This window comes from Paroedura picta, chromosome 10, assembly GCF_049243985.1.
Source record: "Paroedura picta isolate Pp20150507F chromosome 10, Ppicta_v3.0, whole genome shotgun sequence".
Lineage (NCBI taxonomy): Eukaryota > Metazoa > Chordata > Lepidosauria > Squamata > Gekkonidae > Paroedura > Paroedura picta.
In genome coordinates, this window is record NC_135378.1 from 49,784,771 (window position 1) to 49,807,852 (window position 23,082).

The 23,082-nt window shown below is 41.5% G+C and overlaps 1 protein-coding gene across 5 annotated transcripts in view; it reads right to left on the minus strand.

Annotated features, from left to right (window-relative positions):
* Positions 1-3,309: 3,309 nt before the first annotated feature.
* TMEM131L (transmembrane 131 like) overlaps positions 3,310-23,082 on the minus strand; it is an 81,270-nt gene continuing 61,497 nt past the window's right edge. For 3 of the 5 annotated variants that reach the window (XM_077300057.1, XM_077300061.1, XM_077300062.1), the window contains 15 exons: positions 22,693-22,835; positions 22,278-22,464; positions 21,453-21,638; positions 20,847-20,996; positions 17,667-18,283; positions 13,431-13,585; positions 12,301-12,425; positions 11,897-12,051; positions 11,342-11,527; positions 9,911-9,989; positions 8,445-8,530; positions 6,949-7,069; positions 6,746-6,834; positions 4,586-4,728; positions 3,310-3,726 (listed from right to left, as the gene is read on the minus strand). In XM_077300057.1, the coding sequence (XP_077156172.1) occupies positions 3,448-3,726; positions 4,586-4,728; positions 6,746-6,834; positions 6,949-7,069; positions 8,445-8,530; positions 9,911-9,989; positions 11,342-11,527; positions 11,897-12,051; positions 12,301-12,425; positions 13,431-13,585; positions 17,667-18,283; positions 20,847-20,996; positions 21,453-21,638; positions 22,278-22,464; positions 22,693-22,835 (2,701 nt within the window). In that variant the 3' untranslated portion in view covers positions 3,310-3,447. The remainder of the gene's footprint in view (positions 3,727-4,585; positions 4,729-6,745; positions 6,835-6,948; positions 7,070-8,444; positions 8,531-9,910; positions 9,990-11,341; positions 11,528-11,896; positions 12,052-12,300; positions 12,426-13,430; positions 13,586-17,666; positions 18,284-20,846; positions 20,997-21,452; positions 21,639-22,277; positions 22,465-22,692; positions 22,836-23,082) is intronic. The other 2 variants (XM_077300060.1, XM_077300058.1) reach the window with 2 other exon arrangements.

Below are 23,082 nucleotides of genomic sequence, written 5' to 3' on the forward strand. Positions count from 1 at the left end.
ACAGAATGGATCATTTGGATACAGGAAACTATGAATAAAACATCAAAACCACAGGGCAGCCCTAAGTACGGTAAGTCTTCTCAAAACCCTACTGAAGTCCAGGGAAAGTAGACATATCACACAGATCAGTATCCTTGCTGCTTCTGAAATCTATGTGTGGAATATTAGTGAAGGTTTATTAGGAATATTAGTGAAGGTTTATGAGGTGAGACCTACAGTGATTTTTTGTTTTAATCACTGAAGTCCAGCAAGATGCATTGCAAACCTCTCTTAGTTATCCAGCTAACAACTGTATTAGTACAATGGAAAATATACAGCTTCAGCTGAACAGATTTCTCAGAGTTGCTTCCATCCTTACAATTTTGATTTAAAGATCTTTTAAAAATCATTCCTGTGATACATTGCAGATGACACCCATGTCTCCTTATGTAACTAAGCAAAATCATTTTAGGAATTGTTGAAGATGTATGTAAGAGTTCCTCCTAAATCAGGATTTTTTTGGTCACAGAGGGTATAGGAAAACAGTTATGAACTGTTGATGCCTAAATTTGCTGTGACTGACCCTCCAATTCTTTGACAAAAGAACTTTCATTATGGACTCTCACAAAAGTCACCCAAAACTTTTAGCCAGTGTGAATTATTCAAATTACATCATAGTTTGAGCAGAAATACAAGATGTTTTTGTGAGGACTGGAACTGAAAAAGGCAAAAAATCAGAGAGGTTTCCCTCAGATCCCTACTTGTATTGCCTTTCTTGACCAAAAAGGCTTGCAAGATACTGAAGTTTTCTTTTGGCTTCTTACAGTTAAATCCAGAGCATGTGTACAGAAACATAAATCCATCTAAAAGCAATGGTAAGTTTCCAAGTGCTTAGGACTCTCAAGTATGTATTACAGACAGTCCGTCATGTTTCAACTTTTTAAAAGCTATTACAGTAAGGAAATTGCTCTAATGAAAATTCCAGGAAGTTTCACCATGCTAACTTCACAATCCGAGTTCTCCTTTTCAAATCCCACCAGAATATAGAGCAGAGATTCCTCTGTGCTACTGTCTGTAAAGGCTAAAGGGAACCTGCCTGCCCACAGGTAATAAAACCTCTGAATGCCAATTTCCAGGGGCAGCATTAGGGTAAGGCATCAGCCTTTAGGCCCAATTAGTTGGCCTTCCAGCATGTGAAAAAGGATTAGAAACTAGATGGACCACTGCTCTGATCTAACAGGATTCTTCTTGTGTTCTTATGGCAAGGGGAATGGTAAGGTAGTTAAGTCTGAAGAGGACACAAATGTATTCAACCACAGTGAACCACATCTCTTAAAAGCTCTTTCCAAATCAGATGAGGAATTAGAAACTCGCAGGTAAAGATTATTATATATAATGATAACTGATGGCACTTATATTATGAAATTAGTCACAGAGAGAAGAATTCCTAACTATATAAATCATTAAATTAGCTATAGATACCCAAATATCTCTTTTCTGGTTCCCAGTAGAATGCTTATCCGAAAAGTCAACCTGTGATTCTCTGGCAGTGACAGAAAGCAGAAATTTGGATGTTATTAGAATGACAGCACCTTTTCCAAAGTGAAATGTAGCAAGCTGTCCACCACTCAAACAGGCTTCCATCCTCAAAATAATACATTGAGAAGTTTAAAGGAAGTCACTTAAATGTTGGCATTATCTGTACCAAATATCATAAGGTTAGTGATTCTAGATTGCTACAAATCAAATGGTCCTGAATCAAGCTCTACTAAATCTCACCCCTCAACTGTAATGTAGTTTTGCTCTGGAAACAGCAACTTTTCGCATTGAAAAATAATTTGCAGCTACAGTTCAGCTCAACAGTGACAGGAACTAAAAACATTTTGAGAGCAGCTCATAGGAAAATACCAACTTAATACAAACTGTGAACTTCCATAATTCAGCTGAAAACCATATGGCTATTACATGCAGAGAATTATCAATCTACCTGCTGAACCCTCTACACTGGAAAATAAAGCAAAAAACAGCTCAGTTTTCCACCAGCATTGAGGACTTCATTAGAACTGTGCCTTCTTTGTGGCATTCATGCAATTAGGGCTCAACTATTGGTTCTCTGAGACTGATTGGTACATTTTCTGGCTAGTGCTCTCGAATGATTTGTAAACTATGTGAGCAATGGCTGCTCTATGATCTCTTACCCTTTCAAAGGAAGAAGCCAACTCTTTCCCATGCCCCCCAAACAAAGTCACTGCTTCCCTTCCTCGAAAACAGTGATGGCTTGATTTTTCATGTTAACCAGATGGGTGCAAGAATGGCCCCTCCCAAAAAAACCTTTAACAATGGATTTTTGGATCCTCTGGGAATATCTTTGTAGATGCCCAAATATCCTTAGACTTCAATATGGGAACAGCTTCATGACATCACAGCCATATGTAGAACACTGAATCCAATACTGGATGCTACATTTCAGAAAAAGGGAACTAAATCAGGCAAGATGATGGAAAGGCTCTAAAACGGAGTGTGTTTAATTCCGAAAAGGCAACACGGCACTACTTTGAAAAAGAATGGATCATGTGACTGGAAGGACACAACTGCTTTCCTTTTGTAGTACTGGAATGATTAAATCTACGTCCAGAGCATGGGCTGCATTCAGACATTGCATTTGACCATTATCATTGCATGTGACCATCAAATTTGGCTTGTTGCCTCAAGCACCCTCACAGCTCACTCCTCATTCTCTCCTTCCTTCACAGAAATAAGCACTGGTTACCTGTGATGCAGCCAGTCAGGGTCACCAGAGGGAGTCTTTATCCCCACACTGTATTCACATATCGCAAATATTTTGAAGTGCTTCTAGCTTGGGTTTTTCCATGGGGGAAGGGAACAGGGAGGGGCATGCATGAGCTCAGCAATACGGTGAGTTTCTATGCCGCTGACAGGCAATATCTGAGGGCAGCCACAATTTATGAAATTCACAACAACAAAATTGGTACTGGTCAGATGGCAAAATACTAATTCAGGGATGACAGGGCTATTGTTACTTTCAGTCTATGCTAGCTAAATGGAATGGATCTCTATGTGTGCAGAAGGAGCAGACTTTTGATCATCAGACTCCAGAGGAAATCTAGAAGAGATGGCAACTGTATCATACAATGCATTATTCTTCTGAAGCATGTTAATAGTGCTCTCAAAATGATCAGATCCTCAGAAGTCAGAAGATGCTGATTTTAGAGCAGGCTTTCCTTCTCCTACTGGGGAACAGCAATCTGTAGCCCCATCAGCACCTGCTTGCATTACAAGGGTTTAAGAAAGCAGAAAAATCCAAACCCGTCAGTAAAAAAAAATTTATTTTCCATACAAAAGTGCCAAAATATCCACCAACATTGAATTCTAGTTCAACAACCAGGCTTATTCTATAATCAAAACTGAAAGCATCTTTACTTCACATTTTAAAAGCCAGAATCCTTTTCATATGTTTCCACAATAACCCGAGTCCCGCGAAAGAGGGAAGTTTGCATTCCGGTTGGCTGCTGAAGTCCATATGTCCAAGTTCATGTAGGCACGGAATGGGTTAAATCTTGGGTAGTATTCCTGTTTACACATCACCGCCTGGTTTTCAACCTGAGTTGAATGCTGAGTGGTGGCACTGACCGGCAAGCAGCCTTCATAAACGTCACTTTGAGGGGCCCAGATGGAACCAAACAGTCCAGACATGGGCGACAAACTTCTGGTGCTTGAGAGGTAGGGCTGAAAGACAAGAACAATGGAGTGCAAGTGGGTGTGTTTAGAAACAAAAAACTCAAAATGGAAAAAAGACTAGAAAACCTAGGGAGGAAGGTGAGTTAGTGGTGGATAAGGCACTGTGAGTCCCATGAACTGAACAGCCAACATGTTTTTCTTTAAGTGTCCCACTTCCGGTCAGGAAGATGGTGTCAGGGAGGAAGTTACACAACCTGAAATGGACTCCAAAGAGCTATCATTTGCCCAGCTGTGGCAAGTATATAGTTACCGATACAAAGATTCCAAAATGGGGCAAATGGCAATTCCCCGGGGCCTTTTCAGGTTGGGAAAACCATACTGAGAGAATACGTGTGCTTCCTTTTCTCTCTCGTACTGTGGTTTCAATAGGAATTGTCTCCTTCCTCACCTGATTGCTAAAGAAAGAAAGTCTGGAAGGTCCCGTTATAAAACTCTCAGAATCTTGTTAGGTCCTTAGATAGGCACTTGCATCAGCATATACATGCCTGCTAACAGCTGCCTTGGGTGGTTTATAAATGTTGCACATTAAATAAACAACTTGACTGTAGGAGAAACTGGCGAGAGTTAAATTTTGAAGAGTGTGGCTATAAAGAGCCCTTTGAAACAGAATGAGCTGTAAGATAAATGACTGGAGTAACCAGTCATTATAAGTTAGTACTTGTGATAAGCAGGACTGACCCTGGCGAGTATTTGGAGGTGAGACCTCCCAGAACCACCAAGGGTCATGACACAGAGGAAGGCAGGAGCAAACCATCTCTGAACATTCCTTGCCTGGCTGACAACCTTCGGCTCTCCCGGCTACGCTACATATGCTATACGATAAATAATAAATACTTGGGATACTCACTGTTGAGTTGACATAATTGGCTGGTTCCCAGGGTGGCGGGAGGTTAGGTGGAGTGCTCCAAGTAGACTGACAGCTGTGATCGATGAAAGCCGGATTCTGAACCTCTGCAGGGCATGGGAAGCCATTATGGTAGTTCATATTTTCTATAGTTTAGGAGAAAGGAAAACATACATTGAATACCCATGATCTAAGCTCCTGGATAATAACTAAAGTTCTTACCTTAATACATTTTCTCAAGGAATACACGTAACAGTTATTTCTTTACTTCTAATGGAACTTTAGACAGATTCAAGAGGGTAGCCATGTTGGTCTGAAGCAGCAGAACAAATTCAGAGTCCAATGACACCTTTAAGACCAACAATTTTTATTCAAGGTGCGAGCTTTTGTGTGCACCCACACTTCCTCAGATAGTATGCACATGAAAGCTCATACTTCGAATAAAACTTTGTTGGTCTTAAAGGTGCCACAGAACCTTAAACATGTTTACAACAAAAACAGTATATTTTATAAATCACCCCAGCACCACAACGTTCAGACTGGCAGTGAAACATAAAAGTATGCAAGAAAAAATGCTTCCACATCATAGATATGCCATACCAAATCTATTAACACTAGCAAGCAGTGATCCCTTGAGCAGGCTACACGGTGTTGTACACCTTAATGATAGTGTCTTCCACGGGAGGTGTAATGCTGCCACAAACTTCACCACATTGCTCAACTCATACTAAATATAAAACACTGAGGAATGACTCAAAGGTCTCCATTTCAAACACTGCAGTCAGAGAACCATCTCATTTCATGAGGTGATTTTATGGCCACAAAAACTCTGAACTTTTTATTAATAAACTGGATATTTTATGGTGCAGTGTTGTTACCATTGCATCCCTCAACTGGATCCTATATTCTGCTTTAATTTTGACTTCTCTGCAGGAGGGGAGGATGCAGGGATTGTGAGAAGGCCTACTGTAGCAGAACATCATCTGCTGGGCATGGGTTCAAAGTGGACTTCAACACCATGGCATGAAAGCGAGTATATAGATAGACTGGCAGATGGGTAGGTAGGTGAACAGTAAAGAATCAGTGATTGCTGGGCTAATGCAAGGAAGATGCCTTTTGATAATAAGTTATTCAGCAAAACACTGAATACCAGACAGGAGACCTGTGGACAGATGCAAACCCTACCAGGTTTATTATTTAAAATATTTATTACCCAGACTCAAGACAGCTGTCCAGCTGCAAGACCAGACAGTGCAGATGTGACCGGGGAAGCACAGATGGGGCAACCCATGGCTCTGTGGCAGCCAACAGACTCACCAGGGCCAGATGAAGTTCTCCCACTCAACGGTTTTCCCTGCACCCCCAGAGAGCAATGTGGAAGGAGGAAAGGCCGTGGGGCTCAGGCACATTTACATGCCAGCCTGAGGCCCTCCCGGGGAGATGGGTGCTTCAGCTTCTGGGCCAGGAAAGAAGAAGAGGTGAGGAAAGCACTGGGGAGGTCAAGCTGAGGGAGAGAGGAATGGGCTGCTGGCAGCTCCCTGAAGCACACCAATGGGAACAGACCCCAGGAGCCAGCCATACTCCAATTCCAGTCATACCCCAATTCCCAGAGTCAGCTGGGGAAAAGATTCAGTTGGAGGCCAGGGGAAAATGACAGGGGAGCCATTGCAAAAATGACAGCCATTGGGAAAAGGGAGGAGGGACAGAACCTGTTTGAGGAAGGATAAAGGATGGACAGACTGGGAAGGAAACAACTCCAGACACATGCCAAGAAGTCAGACTGAGAGAGCAAAGGAGTGAAGTGGAGCCTGAGTTGGGGGGAGGAGGGCAGTGAGTGGTGCTAACCTCCCCCCTCAACATTCTGAGCCCTCCCAGGCAGGCAGCACCAGTGACAGGCGGTGCTTCCTCTTCCGGGCAGGTGGGGCAACCTCAGAGCCTGACAACAGCTTACAATATTAATAATTTTGTCTTCAAAGTTTCTGCCAGTGGTGCTGTTACCACTGCCTCTTCATCACCACCAGCTCCCCAGTAAGCCAGGGAGGCTGCTTGGCTCTGTCTGGGGAGAGAGGGAGCATAAGGGAAACTGTGTGAACAGCTCGGGCCATTTATCTTTTCCTATGCGTGTTTCATGTCAAGTTGCTCATGGTTTGGAAGGAGGCTTACCTTCTGGGAAAGCGCTGTACTCATTCACTTCTACCGGACAGTACATATTGGTAAACTGGCCATCACAGGATGCATTCCAATCAATGAAGCTATTACGAGACAAAGCAAAAGTTAATGTTCCTGAAACCCTAATAACGCTAAGGAAAAATCAATTTGCAAAATGTCAACAGAGCTCTAGAATGTATGAGAAAAAGAAAACCTGCCCATTGTGTATGGAAGAGTTCTCCTGGATCATGCATGGTATGTTGTTCTCAAGGCTGTAGTTTACACTGTTTGCTAAGCAGATAGGCTGAGGAGGCCACAAATCTCCTGCTGGATAGAGACCTAGAGATGCAGGTTGAGAATACAGCCTATTAAACCTTTCAGCATTAAGTACAATGAAATGCCACCAGATACCAGGAAGGATGTTTAAAAAGTAAAATGGTATAATAAATAACTAGAAACAGATTTGATGCTTTCCTGCAATACGAAGCTAATTTTATTGTTTTTTTTAATTGCTGTTATCAAAATATTTTTTGTATTTAATAGATATAAACATAATGAGATGGAACAACAAAGCAGCAACTGGGACAGATTTTGGCCCTTTCTCACTGCACGCCTGAAAAGCCATTTCCTAAAGATTCCGCATACTGAGTGGTGGGGGAGCACAAAGTGCATCCTCTTCTTGCCTGAGGGACGGGGCAGTGATGTCTGCTAACTGTCCTTCCTCCACCCATGCCACAGCCTTTCCTTCTGATCCTCTGGAAGATTCAGGAGAGGAAGAAGCAGCAGCAACTGCCCCACCCCTAGCCTCTACCTTCAAATGTGGTTGCATAGGATGGAATATTATAAATTGAAAAATTGCATATGAATTCAAGAAAGGGATGGGACAATAAATTCAAAGCCAAAGTTGAGCTTTCGTATGTTCTATAAACTGCATTACATCCAAACTACACATTACATTGGGAATCGGTGATCAGATCTTCTGAAGCATAACTGAGCCACAAAAGTAGTCATGGGTTGGTTCGGGTTAGTTTGGTAAGGAAGCAGGGGGAATAAACTATTCTCCTCGGCTCCATTGTCCTAATAAGAAATGCCCCTGCGGGCTCTTTTAAATACAGTGGAGTAAAAAGGAAAGTACAATACAGTTCCTATGGTTTTGACTGGGGATACATTACTGAGGGGTTAAGCTCAACATCCCCCATACAGTGACTCTGATGCATATCACTGTCCTCTCCACCCACTGCTTTTTGCAGCTAAGATACATGTTGGGGGAATCTGAGGACGAATCCCTGATGTTCTATGAACAGTTTGGTGTTTTGCTTTGTTATTTTGAGACAACACCTTGAATAAAAGTACAAAAGTCAAAGACACATTCAGACAAGAAATGAAGAAGGCACATATTGGCACCTTGGGAGGAAAATTAGGATGGAAATAAGAAACAAAATACAACACTTTCCTCTGAAACCATATGCTCTGAAACTAGACCCATAAAACACTTACATTAGTTTATGTAACCTGGGCACAATTACTGAAATCATATTCCACTGGTTGGGTATAAGTAGCAAGTGGAAAAAATTAAGAAAATGGACAAAGGGTTTAAAAAAAAAAGCAAACACAAGGAGGAAGAGTTGGAAACATACATGGACTAAAAGTAACTGACTACTATTGTAGTACGGTGCATTACTCAAAGAGCAACATAAGATTTTAATTAACCGACCTTTATTCTTATCTGGATCTGCAGTTATGTCAGTGAAGTTGGGGCACAGGTTTTCTGGAAACTGGGAGACACTATTCACATCTCTGCTAAAAGCAAATTAAAACACATTATTTTTACACAGTAAAAAGAATAATTTAAATTCAAAGCTGCTGTCAAGAGACTGGCTTATCCACCAGCTTCTTGTCTTTTCTGAAACTTTGGTTCAGCCTACAAAAATCATATCATTTTCTCTGAGAATTTGAGGTCATGCTTACTGCCATTTCAAAGAGTAAGATAAGGGGGAAAGGCAATTAGCACAGGTACTAGTGAATTTGCAAGGGGCCTAGAAGTGTCAAAGAATCTGGGGAAGGAGTTTTGCCTACATATTCCATCTTGTTGGTGTATGGAGCCAAAGGTAGAGTAAATCATGCCAACACAAGTAGTTTGGCATAAAGAAAGATCTTTTATTCTGCTCCCCTTGTCTGAATTACATCTGTCTTTGAATTACCTCTTCATTCTTGAACAGGTGGGCCTTGCTGAACAGACACCTGTCTTGGATTTGAAACTCAGACTACTGAGTACTCTGGTCAGATAACATGTGGATTTAGAGAACCAATGCTTTTAAAAGTGCTTAGGTCATATTTGTAGTTTTTACTACTTTATCCATTCTGCTCACTGCACTTATATTGTCTGTTTCTGCACGTTCATTTAATAAAACTTATAAACTATATATATATTGTGGTTTTCTTGGGTTTGGGGGCTTTGGTCTGAATCTAGTATTTTAGGTCTATAGGTTCAGTAACCAAAGTAATTTAGACTTCAGCTTGCAAGTGTCCTACCTTAAAGGGCTGAGCTCTTGATCTTAGACCTGGAAGGCTAGAGCCTCTTTCTCTGCTGGTGAGTTTATTAAGAAGACAGTGGTAGCATGTTACTTCCTGGGATTGTAAAGGATTCACACGCTAGAACTCAGTAGTTTTGTTCTTGACCAACCCATCATCCCACAAGGATCAATAACTTTTGACAGCCATTAACAAAAGCCAGAAGCAGATGATGGGGTACATCTCTATTGGTATTCTCTGTAAATAGTGTTTTGGTTTTTTTACAAAAAACCCCCCTAACCCAGCCTTTCTCAACTTTTTTACCATTAAGAACCCCCTGAAACATTCTTCAGGCTTTGAGAAACCCCAGAAGTGAGGGGAGGGCAGGTCAACATGGCCATATAAGGTCATATCACCCAATAAAGGTTTAACACATTTAAAATATATACAAATTAATTAAATCCCACCCATTCAGGAAACCCTTCCTGGGCTATCAAGAAATTCCAGTTTCATGAAACCCTGGTTGAGAAAGCCTGACCTAACCAAATGAAGCACTACTCAACATTCTAAAGTTACCTGCAAAACTTACTTTACTTTTGTTTCATCTGCTAACTTAATCTGAAGCTGTCAGTGTGTTATTGCTTTCCAGAAAGGTTTAAAGGATTTTACCTGGTGTTGCAGATGTTGTGAGAGAGATTTAAAGTGATGGGTGTTTCAGCTGGAAAATCACTGCATGAAATATTTTCCCCTACACACACAAGAGAAATAATATTGTGAAATCAAATATTTTGAAAACAATAATCTGAGACAGGTACTAAGTGCTATGACAGCATGAATTTATCAAGAAAAGCATAAAACAGCTTTTTTTCACTTGCTCAGTAGTTTATAGCAAGATGGAAGAAAGACAGCCCCATGAACAGCATCTAAAGAGCCTTTTATCAGCTCAGAAAATCACACCACCTAGGACCCTCTTTTGCAGACTGTTCCAATTGCTACAATTAAGACGCAGTTTTAGATTTTTCACAGCATAAATTAAAGGGAGTTCATAAGACTGGCATTTTAAATGCATTAATCTAACTAGCCTAGTAAATATGAAGCAAACAAGATGTTTGGGTAATAGTACTAAATGAAAAGGTAGACTCACTTAACCCCCAAAATTCTTACTTCTCTATGGCAGGATGAATTTAAAATTAAACTATGTGAATGGTCTCATTTTAAAAAATAATGCTGTTGGTCTAAATGACTGTAAAATAAAGAAATAATGCTATTCATCCTTAACAGATATTATAGGAATTTGTATATTGGTTAACAACGTGCTTCATCAATGGCTGACAAGGCATACAGTACAATCAAAGATTCAATTCAAAATGTGCTACTTATTTTCTTTGTGGGAAAAGGGCCTGTTCAACTATACTCATATACATTAATAAAACAGGACACTGAAAAGAGATGAACATTTCAGTTGGAGGATTTCTTATCCCTAGTCAAAAAAGCAATCTTTTCTGCAAAATGTTTTACAGACAGCTCTTAAGAAATATACCCATACTGAGCAAAAACATCCAAAATGCAGCAAGAGAAATAGTATTGGATCAGGCAAATGACCCATCCAGTTCAACACTCTGTGCCACACAGTGGTGAAAAGCCAGGTGTCATCAGGAGGTCCATCAGTGAAACCAAAACTCCAGAAGCCCTCTCAATGTGCCCCCCCCAAGCACCAAGAATACAGAGCATCACTTCCCCAGACATAGTGTTCCATCTATACCTTGTGGCTAATAGCCACCGATGGACCTCCGCTCTATATGTTTATCCAATCCTTTCTTGAAGCTGTGCCTGTAGCTGCCATCACTTCTTGCAGCAGCTAATTCCATGTGTTAATTACTCCTTGGTTGAGGAAGTACTTCCTTTCATCTGTTCTAAACCTACTGCTCTTCAATTTCACAGCGTGCCCATGAATTTTTGCATTGTGAGAAAGAGAGAAAAGTACATCTTTTTCTACCTTCTCTATCCCATGCATAATTTGTAAACCTAATCTGTCTCTATTTCTATCCCATGCATAATTCTGTAAAAGCAGAGAGGACAGGAGGCCTTTCTGTTACTTACGAGAAGGGAGAAAGTGTCTGCCAGGAATCACTGGCTTCTTATCTCCATCAGAGCTACTGGTGCTGCTCCAGCTGCCCCAGCTGCCTCGACTGGCACGCACACTCCCAGAAGAGCTTCCACAGTCAGAGCTTGAATCTGAGCAAAATCTATCCATGCACTTCTTCTTGGGCCACTGATAAAACCCTTCTGGTGAATTTGGGAAACACAGAACAAAACATGATCTTGTACCTTATCAGCTTTCTCATGTTAATAGGCAAAGTTACTGTGTTTTAGGACTTGTATTTTATCAAGTAGAGTCTGGAGGAATACATTCACAGCAGAAAGGGGGCTGGGATATGTATATGCAGAAAGAATCACTAAGTTTTGCCTGCTTCTGTACTTCTTGTGCTATACAGTCTCACCCTCCCAAGGCCCTCCTCATTTGCCATGTCTGGTCACACCGAAAGGCAACAGACTCAGAATGTAGCAGAGTCACACTCTAGAACCTATTGGCGTCAGTGTACTTCTACTAAGACTTAAAAAAATATGTACTCTAATATACTTTTAACAACATACCAGCTTCTCTCTGTGTAGACAGAATAGCTTTCTCATCTGCTTTACAACTTTCACCATTGCTTTGAGTGCACCAGTTTCTTATATTAATGTTAGTTCGAAGTTCAGGTCTTTCAAATTCACTGCATACATGTTTCAGTTCAGCCTGTTCAGGAACCCTGCAGCAATCCCAAGCAACAACAGCAAAAGATAAATCTATTTTCCTTTCCAAATACTACATTTATCAATCATCAATCAAAATGTCATTAGAAGACAAAAGCCCCCAGAATCTAGCCTACTTCTCAGAGAGGCTATAATGCCACTTTAAGCTACACACAAATGCTACCCAAAGAAAACTGGGGGGGGGGAATGTTGCAAGCCTTGAAGAATTAAAATCTAGAGAATACCAGAAAGCTGGCAAAACATACCGCAAAGATATATTAACATGCTTCTTCTTGTTTTTCCTATTTGCTCTATTCCTATTCCAATTTGTATTTGGTAAATTTCCTTCTCTTTTCTCCTGGGACCCATTTTTCCGATGAGCATCTTCTGACTGGAAGGCAAGAAATTGACCTCGTGAGAAAACTCCAGTGCTCAAGATCATAAAACTGACTAATACAATTTGATTAATGCAATGCCACAAGTAATACCCATGCACAAATATACATATGAACACTAAAAGTTTGAACGCGCAGCTTTCTGACTATGAAATCTGTTAGCATGCACCTTTCTTCACCTGCTTCTTTGCCCCTGCATTTTTTCTTCAACAACACACCATGGAGGTATAAAGAGGCTAACAACCAGGGAACAATGGTCTATACAATTCAGGCTGGATTAAAACCAGAACCATCTGTCAGATTTATGACCAGTTTGGTTACAAGTTCAGCACCTATAAATCGTCTCTTTCCACACTTTTTTTGTTCACCTGAACTGCTATCCAAGAAACAATACGGAACAACGCTGCCTTAGAAGTTATTTAAGCTTTACGTACATACCTAACTTAAAGAAAATCCAGCTGTTCCTAGAGCTATAAGAAAAATAGTAGAAGATGTAAATCTGAACTGTAAGAACATTGAGAGGGGTATAAAGCAGGCTTTGACTGCAATTCTGCATTTAGCCTGCTTAAATTCTATAGAAGACAGTTGGTTTAAACCAACCTAACACCAGCCTGTAATGCAGTACACTGCCTCCAGTGAAAACCAGCAGAGCTCTGTTCAGGGATTGCTGCATCCAAGATAGTGTCTTCTTCTTTACTTGACGATTCAAAGGAGCATTGACTTGAAATGAGGCAACCTCATTTCAAAAAGTTAAGTCACACCGTAATTACTATTTGCTCCTGAAAATTATTGTTAAGTCTGATTAACAGGCTGAACCCATGATGTTCCTAAAGTCACTCCTGAACCATTGTTGGATATGCATAAAAATTCTTTCAAATGCTGAACTGCTCACATAAGCTTCTTGAATATTATTTCTGTTCAATTGTTTATTCATGCTACTTCACATAAAATTGGATTCCAAAAGACATTTCAAATATTTTAAGAAATGTACTGTTGAAGACCTCAGCAGAAGAAATGTCCTGTTTTCCACAGCACGATGATTCATCTCTAAGCCCTTTATTTATCATCTTCTCTGTGGAAGGCTTTGTATTAACTTGCTTTTTCAAAGTATCACAGTTTTCTGTTTCATTCCTGAGAGGCACTTGCTGGTTAGTCCCTTAAAAATGAAAAGGCAACACAGTTATTTCAGAAAATAGAATAGTTGGTTCTTATATGTGCTTTTCTCTACCCGAAGGAGGCTCAAAGTGGCTTACAGTCGCCTTCCCTTTCCTCTCCCCACAACAGACACCCAGTGAGGTAGGCTGAGAGAGCCCTGATATTCCTGCTCAGTCAGAACAGCTTTTTCAGTGCTGTGGTGAGCCCAAGGTCACCCAGCTAGCTGCACGTGGGGGACCGCGGAATCAAATCTGGCTCGCCAGATTAGAAGTCTGCACTCCTAACCACTACACCAAGCTGGAAATCCCACATTATTTGGAGTCCAATACATTTCTCCTGCTTTAGGATGCTTAGGGCTGATCCTGCGTAGAGCAGGGGGTTGAACTAGATGGCCAGTATGGCCTGTCCAACTCTATGATTCTATGATTCCTGCAGGCTGCAGGAAACCAGGCTGCAGGAAAAGGGAGTCCTCGGAGCTGCTGTGCTGAATGGAGCAGCCCAGAAAATCCTGTCAGGGCTTGCTTCTCCTGCAGTCTGGTTTAAATCATGCTGCAAGAAAAGAAAGCCCCAGGAACTGCTGTGCTGCCAGAAGCAATGTGCTCCAAGCGGCACAGGAGAGCCGAGTTGAGTTCACTTCTCCTGCAGTCCAATTTAAACCAGGCTATAGTAAAAGAGAACTTTTACTATATAGGCAAGTTTTCGATTAGGCAGAGGAACTAGAGATCAACATATGCCAACATATGCTGGATCATGGAGAAAGCTAGGGAGGTCCAGAAGAACATCTACTTCTACTTCATTGACTATGCTAAAGCCTTTGATTGTGTGGAGCACAACAAATTGTGGCAAGTTCTTAAAGAGATGAGAATACCAGAGCATCTTATCTGTCTCTTGAAAAACCTATATGCAAGTCAAGAAGCAACAGTGAGAACCTGGCATGGAATCACTGATTGGTTCAAAATTGAAAGAGGAGTTTGGCAAGGCTGTATACTGTCGTCTTGCTATTTAACTTGTATGCAGAGCACATCATGAGAAAAGCGGGGTTAGAGGAGTCACAAATTGGGATTAAGAATGCAGGGAGAAATATCAACAACTTCAGATATGCAGATGATACCACTCTAATGGCAGAAAGTGAAGAGGAACTAAAGAGCCTCTTGATGGGGGTAAAGGAGGAGAGTGCAAAAGTTGGCTTGAAACTCAACATCAAGAAAACAAAGATCATGGCATCCAGCCCTCTCAAGTTCCTGGCAAATAGATGGGGAAGAAATGGAGGTAAGTGACAGATTTTATTTTCCAGGGCTCCAAGATTACTTCAGATGGGGGACAGCAGCAAAGAAATTAAAAGACACTTGCTCCTGGGGAGGAAAGCTATGGCAAATCTAGACAGCATCCTAAAAAGCAGAGAAATCACCCTGCCAACAAAAGTGCGTTTAGTCAGGCTATGGTCTTCCCAATTGCAATGTATGGCTGTGAAAGTTGAACCATAAGGAAGGCCGAGCATCAAAGAACTGAGGCTTTTGAACTCTAGTGCTGGAGAAGACTCTTGCGAGTCCGTTGGACTGCAAGGTGAACAAACCGGTTAGTCCTAGAGGAGATCAGCCCTGACTGCTCTTTAGAAGGCCAGATCTTGAAGATGAAACTCAAATACTTTGGCCACCTCATGAAAAGGAAGGACTCCCTGGAGAACAGCCTAATGCTGGGAGCGATTGAGGGCAAAAGAAGAAGGGGACAATAGAGAATGAGGTGGCTGGATGGAGTCACTGAAGCAGCAGGTGCGAACTTAAGTGGACTCCGGGGAATGGTAAAGGAAGAAGAAGAGTTGGTTCTTATATGCCGCTTTTCTCTACCCGAAGGAGGCTCAAAGCGGCTTACAGTCGCCTTCCCTTTCCTCTCCCCACAAGAGACACCCTGTGAGGTGGGTGAGGCTGAGAGAGCACTGATATCACTGCTCGGTCAGAACAGTTTTAACAGTGCTGTGGCGAGCCCAAGGTCACCCAGCTGGTTGCATCTGGGGGAGTGCAGAATCGAACCCGGCATGCCAGATTAGAAGTCCGCACTCATAACCACTACACCAAACTGGCTCTCAGGACAGGAAGGCCTGGAGGATCATTATCCATGGGGTCGAGATGGGTCGAACATGACCGCAACTAACAACAAGAGAGCCCAACATGCTGCTGTGCCACATGCAGCACATTGCTCCACAGAACATCGTGGCTGGGCTTGCTTCTCCTGCAGCCCAGTTTAAATTGGGATGCAGGAGAAGCAGCACAAAGCCCAGTTTGTGGGAAGCAACCTCTTCTCAGTAGCACAGCAGATCCTGGGGTTGTCATCCCATAAAAAATAGTTCAGTCAGAAGACAGCCTTTCTGCCATGGCTATTGTTATCTGGGCTGTCCATCAACTAAAACATTTTTACTGGATTTATTGGTAAAATGACTAGATTTAAATAAACTGGAAAATACTTTATTGGAGAAAAGTCCATTGTTTCTATGCTCAGAGTATCACTACTGAGTCTGGTAGTTTTTGTTTGTTTGTTTTTTAAGGAGTCTTTGGATCAAAATGGCTTCCTGAGAAGGTGCAGGGGATCAAGGGTGCCATAATGCCCTTTCTGGAGCTGGAAGGGCAATGGGAAGACAAGTTGTTCAGAATCTGGATCCAGTGAATTATAGGAATAATAATTTCCAAAGACAAGAGACAGCTTCTGAACAACAAACAAAATACATACCATGTATACTCACATATAAGCCAACCTGCAGATAAGCTGAGGCACCTAATTTTACCATAAAATCTGGGCAAACTTATTGACTCACATATAACTCGAGGGTGGGAAACGCTCCATCATCATAGGCCCTCCCATTCAGCCCCCCCAACAAATACAGAAATGTCAAGAGTTTGAATAGTTGCTGGGTTTTGTACCCCACTTTTCATTAACCAAAGGAGTCTCAAAGTGGCATACAATTGCTTTCCCTTCCTCTCTTGATGGACACCCTGAGAGAGCTCTGGCAGAACTGCTCTGCTGCCCCTCAGATAAAAGAAGTAACATTAGGAGAAAGAAACAGTAAATCCCAAAGCACCCCCAACCCCCCCAACCCACCCCACCCCACCCACAGAAACCAAAATAATAGTTTGGAAGAAGTGATTAAGAAGAGGGAGAAGTGAAGGCAAAAGGGAAAAAAAGATCAGAGTCCCTCAGTCCTACAAGCTGCCAGAGCAAGCTCAGCTTGCAGTACACATTTGCAAAAGGCAATGCAACGATTAGGTGGCTGGAGCAGGTGTTTAGTTCAATTACTATATATCAGGGGTAGTCAAACTGCGGCCCTCCAGATGTCCATGGACTACAATTCCCAGGAGCCCCTGCCAGCATTTGCTAGCATGGGGCTCATGGGAATTGTAGTCCACAAACATCTGGAGGGCCGCAGTTTGACTACCCCTGCTATATATACCTGCGTATAAGCCGAGGAGGGTTTTTTCAGTGTGAAAAAAGTATGTAGGGTATTCCTATACATGACACAGCAGCTACGTGTAACCAGTTGACCACAGATTGGTATGAGATTTACACAGATTTTCCATATTATAAGGCATTTGATCATCATGTGAATTGTCTGTCACTTGCAAACAACTTTACTTGATTTTATTACAATCATAGATCAGCTAGTGATAACATACTCAACAGTCAGTAACACATAAAAGATATGTACATACAGTAACACTTGTAACCAAGTTGTCTATTCATAAAAACCACATGGGACAATCCTCCTTAGGTTTTAAACACATGATTTAAAGGTAATTAGTAGTCATGGAGTTCAAGGATAGTATTCTATGGTGCCTTGGGTTAGCTCCTGTGGACATGCAGGCTGGTCACAGTCCAAAACTTCTGATGGCAGCTATAATGTGCTCCACCTTCTGTGAGAACATGGCTGAAACATGCTTAATCCCAGTATTAAGAGCTCATCAGAAATTTGTCAGTGCTTAATCATCACCTACCTTCTGCCCGTACCTGTCCTAAACACTGGCATACATGTCTCAATTGAGACCATTCAAAGCACACTCTCGGCATATATATATATATATAAAAAAAAAGATTACCATTCATTTTTCTGGAACTTTCTTGGAATTCTGATTGTTGCTGAGGTGAATGTCGTGAGAAGCGACTTTCAGATAGCTTCTTCGATGACTTCAAGGGGCAGAACTCAATTTCTCTGAGCTCCACTATATTTTCTGAAGTCTTAAGGTTCGTTTCCTTAGGAAACATATTTGTTCGAAGACCCTCCTTCAAACTGCATTCTGAAGAAGAATTTTTTGGAAGTGTTGCATTCTTCAATGCACTTTCTTCTTTGTCTAGAAAATTCCCTGGGTGCATCAAATTCTTTTGCATGTTTACATTTATGTTACTTGCATATTTCAGGTTTAACCAGCTCTCGGTAACAGTACAAATGTCCTCCTTTGGTGCTGAAATCTGATTTTCAACAGGCTGGTTCTGCTTGTCATCAGTAGTTAAAGTGGTGCTGCTAATGGCTGTGTTTGATTTTTGTTTACCATAGTATACAGAGCACTTATGTTTCTTCTGTGAATGACTGTACGTTGCTGGACTCCTCTTGGCAGCATTCTGGCTTCGGCTAGTTGTGCTACCCACAGAAAGGGAACCTTTTCCTTTTCCTTTATCAGATGAGCCATAAGTATCTGTAAAGGTTTTGCAGCTACCCCTGGATGTGAAGTCAATAGATTTATTAGGCCCATAAATTTAACTTTGACTTTAACTTTACACCACTAGCAACCTCTCTCTCTCTCTCTCTCTCTCTCTCTCTCTCTCTCTCTCTCTCCTGCATGCATACACACACACATTTATTTTAGTCAGTGCATTCAGTTCTCATAACATGCCCAAGAAAATCAGAAATCACAAGCATCTGGTTCTTCCTGGCTCTCTACAGGGATGTGTATCCATAAACAAGCTTTAAATCTCCCTGCCTGGGAAAATGAGGCAGTTCACAGTGGTTCCAGAAACTGTTCCTTATGGACAGTTTTAACCATAATATTTTATTTCTGACAGGACCACAACTCTTCCCTTGGGATAGCCAGGAGCTAATAAGAGGGGTTTGCTTTTATTATTATTATATTTATTGTTGTTTTTAGACCACCTCTCCCTGCATACAGGTTTGGGGCACTTTACAGTACAAGTTAATATCTTCTTATGATAAAACCATTACAAACATTACAGTTTAATCATTTACTGTTGCTAAACTGTTCCCCTAGCTCCTTAGTATTCATTATTTTTTTCAGACCCCTGGTGGAAGATCTTTCTCTTCAGGGCTCATCCCATTGCGTTTGGAGAGCTGCAATGGGAGAGGTGGGAGGTGAAGATGGTGGAGATGGAGGGAGGCCCATAGTTGTTCTTATTTTTATCCTGGCCTCAGTCATAGGCCTGGTGGAAGAGCACCATCTTGCAGGCCCGGGCAGAACTGCATCAGCTCTGTCAGGGCCGAGATCTCAACCTCATTCCACATGGGAGGACCCACAGCATAGAAGGCCCAGGCTCTGGATGAAGCTAGTTGGATTTCTTTGGGGCCAGGGGTCACCAGCAGATTTGTTTTTGCTGATAGTAATGTTCTCTAGGGAACATAATGGGAGAGGCAGTCCTGTAGATACACAGGACCCAAATCTCATAAGGCCTTGAAGGTTAATACCAACACTTTGAACTTGATTCAGAACTCCACAGCTGGTGGGGGACAGGTCAAATATGGGCCCTCCATGGGGTTCCTGTTAGGACCCAAGCAGCCACATTTTGTACCAGCTGTAATTTCCAACTCATAATCAGGGGTAGGCCTGCATAGAGCGAGTTACACCAGTGTAGTCTAGAGCAGGGGTAGTCAACCTGTGGTCCTCCAGATGTTCATGGACTACAATTCCCATGACCCCCTGCATTTGCTGGCAGGGGCTCATGGGAATTGTAGTCCAGGAACATCTGGAGGACTACAGGTTGACTACCCCTGCTCTAGAGGTGACCATCATGCAGATGACTGGTCTTCCAGGGCCAACTAGGGCACCAGTAGCTTCACCTGGTTAAAGTGGTAAAATGCCTGGTGAGCTACATTTGTGATCAGAGCCTCTATGGCATAGGGAGCATCAAGGATCACTCAGATTCCTGATGCAGCACATCAAGCGAAAGCTTATGGAACAAACTCAGTGAAACCAGGGAATGGGAAGCATGAGATACCTGAACTTCCCATTTCTCCTTCAATCCCATAATGACAAAGACCTTAATAGTCCTTTTGACAGTTCACCACTCCAGAAGAAGAATGGAAGATTATTTTACATCTCAAGTCAGGAGTGCTACGTGAGGATATTCTTCCATGTGCACCATGTCTTATCTTACACAAATAGAAAATGTAGGAACTGCTACAGAATCTAATAGAAAACATAGGAATTGCTAGAGAATCTAATTTTAAAAATGCATTAATTCCTGCATCAACTGCTCACTGGCAGTCTTCAAGCAAAGGTTGGATACACACTTTTCTTGGATGCTTTAGGATGCTGAGGGCTGATCCTGCGTTGAGCAGGGGGTTGGACTAGATGGCCTGTATGGCCCCTTCCAACTCTATGATTCTAGGATTCTAACTGTTGTGAAGCATTTGTGCCACGGCACTAGTGGTTACTTTCCTGCCACTTGTACTATTTTGGATTGAACCAGGAGCTGATCTTCAATAGCCAACTACTAACTTGCCTTCTTTTATATGCTATCATATAAGACAATGCATTATCATACTCATATCATTTTTTATTTCAGTCCTATGTAGCATTTTATTTTCTGTTGCTAATTACTGGCTTTTTGGCTTACTTTTATGAGCATCAGTTATTGGCTGTTTTGCTGTATTTTTGAAAACTGTCTCAGCAAACATGAGAACTCGAGGCGTTGATGGGAAACATTTAAAATAAAGTGAACTCACATGATCATTTTTAATGATCGTATGGCTATCTGAAGAATTCGTCTTGTATTAAGCCTGCAGATGATAATCCTTTGGCTTACATTGTGCACAGTGGCTTTCAAAGGCAGAAAGATTTGCCAAAGACAAGTTGATAACCATGTGGATAAGGACACTGAAATCACTAAAGTATCCAGCGTCTATTTCCAGGTTTTCTGAAATGTTCTGAATTTTTTGTCCCCAACCACCCCATTTTTGAAAGATTAAATCACCAGCTGCTCAATTAATTTAACATTTTTAAATAGTTCTGCCCACCCCCAGTCTTGCATAGAAAGAAAATATTTATTACTTGTAAGATTCAGAACTGATGATGTCCACAGAACTGTTGTTTTGAAGTGGAGAAGAACTGGGGTTTGACCTCTGTCTTGACTTTATGAATTCTGTTAGGATGTATTGTGCTTGTTGGAACGCTATCAGAATCACACCCAGCAGAGACAGACTGCAAAAGAAAACAATGTTTACAAGAAGAGACAAGTGGAAATGGGCAGTCAACAAAAATGGGCGGTTGCGCTTGGAATATTAGAAGAGGAAAGATATATGTGTGTATATGTGTGTGTATATCCCCGATCCCTCCTAAAGTTATCACAGCAAACAACAGAACTGGTGGTGGTGGGTTACAAAGGAACCCACAAATCTGAGTCTATCCTCATCTCTTTAAAAGTAGGCATTTCATGACAGCTAGAGGACAGGATGCATGCATCTGGCAAAAAGTCCTCCTCCTTCAAACATTTTGTGATTCTTATCTCTAGCCACATTAGCACTGGCTCCTAAAAGGTAAAGGTATCCCCTGTGCAAACACCGAGTCATGTCTGACCCTTGGGATGACGCCCTCAAGCGTTTTCATGGCAGAATCAATATGTTATCATCTGGCATCCATCTGAATTAAATGATTTACCTGACAAAGAGTACTGTGAACCTCCAAAAAGATTCTTCCCAGCTGGGTCCCGGCACTACATCTGCGCATAGGGGTAAGAGATGGTGAGGAAGGGTCACATTGAGTGTAAAGTGGAATTCTACACCACCAGCAGTCAGAAGAGTCAACTCACGAATAACCCATGAAGAAGTAAAATCTGGAGTAAACCTGCACCAGAAAAAATGTAAAATCCAGCCAATGTAAGCAACAAAAGTCATTTTAGTGCTTTTTTTGGGGGGGGGGGGTTATTTCAGAGTGCACTGTTTGTAGATTCCTTTCCTGCTTTGTGTTAGAAAAGCATCCACTATCCACTATGAAACCATAAAATATCTAGAAGCTACTGAAACAACTTCAGTACAGGTACCTGCTGTTCATACAACTATTGCATTGTGGCTTCAGCAGGGAGTTGGAACTCGCAGGTACTTGCCATCATTCAGGTCCCATAAAAGTCACTGTCTTCAGAGGACAAGCTTCTGGGCTGCCACTTTGCTCCACTTTCACATGTAAAACCCTTTTCTTATGAGAACCATCTTTAATGAGGGCCAAGCATACATTTGCCCAGCCACCCAAGAGGTCACAAGCAATCCTCTCACTACTGGTAAAAGTTGTTGTCAACTATGACAGGAGACTTGTTAAATCTCATAAGAAATTATTCTATTAAGGGTCAGAAAATATCTTAATTGGGAAAATGTGAAATTCAGGTTTTAAAGAACTTCTTTGAAAAATGAACGCAGACACATATTCCTGCGGTTTTCCTATAATTTAATCCAAACATTTTAAATATTAAATTATTCAGGAAATACTTACACAATGCTGATCTCCCGTGAAGAGTTTTGTGCTAGATAAAAATCCTGGCAATCTAGTACTTCAAACCCATATCCTTGGCAGTTGTATCCATTAATCGTCATAGATGTTATAGTGATAGGAAGATGACCAACATTCTCAACTTTAAAGCTCTTTGTGATAGAGAGAATTTGCTTGCTGTCTTTCAATTCTGAAGTAAACAAAATGGACATTTAGTTCTTTTTATAGTAGATTCAGAGAAACTGAGATGTAATGTTACAACTATGCTACCTCAAGAACAGAAGCAGTGAGTAAGGGAGGAGGACGAGGAAGGAAAACAAAAACTCAGGGTCATTTATCACATGATGCCAAACCATCATTCAACATTCTATTTCTTCCACAGTTTACATTTGTATAATTTTAGGAGGAAAGGACTTACGTCTCCTGCAGTCCAAGAGGGTTGATTCTGGAACTTTAAACCTAAGGGAGCTTCCTACCCCTGGCAATCTTCCACCAACTTTCAAAAGTTCTCTGGCTCCAATGCCTTCTACATAGACCACATCCAGAACAGTCAAATTATTCCTGAAATTTATGAACATAAAGCAGTCAAAACCATGAGAGAATTATGTCTTGTTCAACCATGTAATATATCTGTTCATCAGCATAATATGTAAGCATTATGTCCCTTTCCTGCCTCACCACAAAAAGAAAACATTGAGAAAACTAATTTCACTTTACCCAGGATCAGTTTTTGAACTAAGTCTCTGGTTAGGAACTATATTTATGGTAGAGCTACTTTGGAAAGGGCAAGAATGAAAAGAAGCCTCTT